At 48.8% G+C, this 4,701-nt stretch overlaps 1 protein-coding gene across 1 annotated transcript; it reads right to left on the bottom strand.

Moving 5' to 3' along the window:
* Window positions 1-3,180: 3,180 nt before the first annotated feature.
* On the bottom strand, window positions 3,181-4,230 carry LOC102447068 (mas-related G-protein coupled receptor member H-like). The gene has a single exon (XM_006118341.2). The coding sequence runs from the start codon at window positions 4,228-4,230 to the stop codon at window positions 3,181-3,183; it is 1,050 nt and encodes a 349-aa protein (XP_006118403.2).
* Between the last annotated feature and the right edge of the window lie 471 nt (window positions 4,231-4,701).

Genomic DNA, 4,701 nt, shown 5'->3' on the forward strand with positions numbered 1-4,701 from the left:
CAGGAGGAGAATAGAGAGGGCGGGGCTTCAAGGAAGGGGCGGAGCTTCAAGGAAGGGGCGGGGAGGTAGATCTTTGCCTGTTCTGAGATTTAAAAAGTGATCTTGGGTGTAAAAAGGTTGGAGACCACTGCCGTAGCTAGTTTGAGCTCATTTTGTGCCTTTGCCTTTCTAATCTTGTCCCTGCATTCTTGTGTTGTTTGCCTATATTCATCCTTTGTAATTTGTCCTACTTTCCATTTTTTTATATGACTCCTTTTTCATTTTTAGATCTCGTGGTTAAGCCACGGTGGTCTTTTGCCATATTTTCTATCTTTCCAACACAGCGGAATAGCTTCCTTTTGGGCCCTTAATAATGTCCCTTTGAAAAACTGCCAACTCTCCTCAGTTGTTTTTCTCCTCAGTCTAGAATCCCATGGGACCTTACCTATCAGCTCTCTGAGCTTACCAAAATCCGCCTCCCTGAAATCCATTGTCTCTATTTTGCTGTTCTCCTTTCTACCCTTCCTTAGAATTGTGAACTCTATGATTTCATGATCACTTTCACCCAAACTGCCTTCCACTTTCAAATTCTCAACCAGTTCCTCCCAATTTGTTAGGATCAAATCTAGAACAGCTTCCCCCTTGGTAGCTTCTTCAATCTTCTGAAATAACAAGTTGTCTCCAGTGCAGTCCAAGAACTTATTGGATAGTCTGTGACCCGCTGTGTTATTTTCCCAACATATATCTGGATCTTTGAAGGGTCCGAGACACACACTTTACCAGAGGGTTTCACAGCTGTTTGGCATGAGCAGAGGAACAGTGAGACTAAGGCAGGGTGGGTTCTTCTCCAGGCTGTGACTCGCTGTCACGTTACTGGATTTTAAAGGGAGTAGCCACATCACTGCTGCACCCACGGGGAAGGGGGCTTGCCCCAAAGTCTGTACAAAGGGGGGCATGTGAGATGTCAAAAGAAAGGTTATGTTCTACTGACTCTATGAATGATACTCATGCATTTGTGTGATATCTGTATGTGGAGTTAGAAATATGTACTCTGTGTTAATGCTGCAAGACTCTCTGTCTGAGACAGAGCAATGGGCCAGAAACGTTCAGTGAGTGACTATACTAATTAGCAAGGCTCCAGGGACGAGGCTCTCAGAGAGGCCAATACACACCTGAGGAATGTGTCCGGGACCTGCAACCCAGCCAATATCTGGACTGCTGACTTAGGATGTACACCAGAGACTTTTAAGATACCAGTTTGTAACATCTCTGCTAAAAGCCTGCATCAAAAACTTGGTGAGTCAAAGCATGTAATGAATTCTCCTTAACAACCTTACTCTCATGCTTCTCTTTCTTTTGGTAATAAACCTTTAGATTTTAGATTCTAAAGGACTAGCCCTGTGTGATCCTGTGGGTAAGATCCAGAGTGTATATTGACGGGAGATTTGTGGCTGGTTCTTTGGGACCAGAAAGACCCATTTGGGGTAGGTGAGATTGGGTTCTATAGCCCCTCACCTATGTGGTAGGCCAGGGGCTGACTGTGGTAGAGAGAGCTGGGATGTCTGAGGGGTTTTGCTCATGAGGCTTCCTACTGGCCAGATTGGCAGCTGAAGTGCTCGGTGTGACTGGTTTGTGGCCTCTTTGGGAACGGTTTCCAGTCAAGGGCTGTAAGGAGCCTGAGTTTGAGCAATTCGCCCTGAGCAGATGCCGTCAGCAGTGCCCAGACCCAGTCTGGTCTGTCAAAATTACCTGCCTCTGTGTCGTCCCTCAGGCGGTTGTCCCAGGTCCTTTGTCCCAGCCAATCCCAGGTTCCTCATTTGATCTCATTTTTTTGCCCCACCCTCCGTGGCTCCCATTTCCCCTCCGTATCCTTGTCCCCGTCTCTCTGTTCAAACAGCCACATTATCTTCCTGCAGTCCTAGTTCCTTGTCCATCTTCTGCCCTAATTCTCCCCGCCTTCATGCCCTGTCTGCACCACCCAGTCCAACCTCCCTCTGCCCAGCCAATCCTAATCTTCACTCCCTTCGCTGAGCTCATCGTTTGTCTATTGCCTCATTTATTGCCTGTGTTTATTGCCTTGTTGTCTTCCAGTCCACCCTGTCTCTCTATTTCCCTCTCAAGCCCACTCACTGACTCTCCCGCTCCAAGCCCCTTACCCCAACCTACTCCTTCTCCTGCTCACAAGTCTAGCCCTTGTCTCCCCTGTATTTGGATCAGGCTGTTTCCTCCTCCTCCTCCTCGCTGCCTTGGTTCCAGCTTTGGGAGTATTGAGAATTCACAGGAGCAAGAATTACAAGGGAAGTCCTGCTTGGTGCGGGCAGTCCCAGGTTGGCCCATGCTCAGATGATCTGCCTGGATGCTGCATGCCCAGTTTGGTCATATGTAGGCGCTCTAAGGGGGAAGAGCAGGTGTGAAGTGAAATTTTGTAAAAAGGCTCATATCTTGGCTCCATGTGGGTGACTTTCATGGAACCCCTAAAAGACACATCCCTGATACCAGGTGTGAAACATCACCTGAAATTGAAAGGCCATGCAAAAAGCTGCCCTTGATCTGCAGGGACTGAAATTTCACTGCCAAATTAAATGCACAAACTGTCTGGTTGTAAAATCTGTACATCTTTTGACGTTTTGCGTATAAAAAGGATTCCACATCTTTATATGGGCAAAAGGCAAAACGCCGCATTTATTGAGCATACAATGGTAAAGCAGCTTTTTTCCTGTCATCAGGATTTTATTTTGATGAAAAGGTCTTTCTGCAGACACATTAGATATGCATTTTGTTTCTATTAGAGCAGGGCTACTCCACTTTGGAAGCTCTGGGGACCATAATAATACTCACAGCACATGCAGAAGGCCGCAACTTAAGTGCGGTTTCATATACATGCAAATATATATGCAAATATATGGAAATAGCATCTTTCACACATATGAGCATAAATAGAAGGATTAAGACAGGACTACACAACACACAGGCCTCATTTAATTCAGTTCTGCTGATATTAATCAAATGCAATATTTACCAATTTCCACCCATTCCTGTTCCAACTCACATCGCTCAGTCTATCTAATCTCTGTCCAGTGGGAGCTGGGTTTGGTCCCATGGGGCCCACTGGTGTCTTCACAACTGCACAGAACCCTGGCGATGCGCTCTAGGGCAGGACTCTGCTCCCGAGTCCAGATGGGGATGGATTAGCAAGTCCTGTCAGGACCTTTCCTGAAGTTCTATGATTTCAGGATGACAGGAAACCTCCATTCCCAGAGCAGGGTGTCCAGCCTGATCTGCTGGAGGGACCGTCTCCTTTCGGTTTGTGCTCTGGGTGTCTGTGCTTTCTCCGAAATATATCTGCTCTTCAAAAACCCTCTGGAGCGCGACCTTGAGAGAGCCACAGATTCGCTGTTTCCCGTAGCTCCCGACGAAAAAGTAGATGAATGGGTTGATGCTGCTGTTTGCACAGGCCAGTATGTGAAATATCTCACTGTGCTTGAATACGTTACAGGAGCACATGAAGAAGTGGAGGCTCTGAGGGAGAGTGAAGAGGAGGAAGAAGAGGACGGTGACCAGGATGACGGCATAGAGCTTGCCTGGCGGGCGCCGCTGGGAGCTCCGTCGCACCTTGACAAACAGGATCAGACTGGACAGAACCATGATGGGGGTGAATATCAGGACATTCAGAACACTGATGGGGAGGAGGGAAGTGATGCAGCTTTTCTTTAAGGGATCTAGACAAAAAATGGCCACGGGACAGCAGAGCAGGCAGGAGAGAGCCCAGAGCAGGGCAGACATGATGGCAGACAAGTGGCTTGGCCGGCGGCATCGGTGCCAGATGGGGTAGAGGACGGACACGCACCTCTCGGTGCTGATGGCCGTCAGGAGATACAGGCTGGTGCTGTACGTCAAATGACTTGTAAACAGCAATAACATATAGAAAATTGCAGTACAGTCACAAAATTTATATCCCAGCACGAAAGCTACAAGATGGGCAACCGAGAAGAGGAGGAAGCCAGTGTCGGCGACGGCCAGGTTGAGGACGTAGATGGTGAAGGGGCTCCTCTTCATGCGGAAGCCCAGGAGCCAGAGGACGATCCCGTTCCCCACCAGCCCCAACAGGCAGATGATCAGAGTGATGCTGCTGATTGTCACTCGAGGGGCATAATGTACATGGAATCCACCGAATCCAGTGCCATTATATAAATCTTTGGAATCCTGGCCAGAAGCTGTTGGTGGCAGGGACTCAGTGCTCAGCTCAGCCATTATGAAACTGCTTCTGTGGGATGCCGGTGCCCCCCACTGCTCCTCTCTCGCACACATCTGTTGGCAGAGAGCAGACGGGGAAATCAGCGACAGATCTCCCAGCGCTGTGTTATCACTGCTTGTTCCAGCCCCTCCCCAGCCTCTTGCGCAGAACTAGCCAATCCCAGTGGCTTTGGGGGGGAAGCTGGGGACAGAGAGAGACATGGAGGAAGGCTCAGGGGTGGGGAGCAGCCTAGACTGACAGCACGGGGCAGAGAGAGTATTAAAGCCAGAGAGAAAGATGGATAGATTGACAAGGACAGAGAGACAGAAATGGGACAGGTGGTTGTCTGGCCAGGGATATCGAGGAAACAGCATGTGGGAGAAGTGGAGAGAGGGGATAGCAGGAGAGGAAGAGAATAATCCTGTCTAATCAATGATAGCAAAGAGCAGTGAATCCGTCCCTCACCTGCCTTCCTCCTTGGGACCCAA

This window comes from Pelodiscus sinensis, chromosome 4 (genome assembly GCF_049634645.1).
Source record: "Pelodiscus sinensis isolate JC-2024 chromosome 4, ASM4963464v1, whole genome shotgun sequence".
Taxonomy (NCBI): domain Eukaryota; kingdom Metazoa; phylum Chordata; order Testudines; family Trionychidae; genus Pelodiscus; species Pelodiscus sinensis.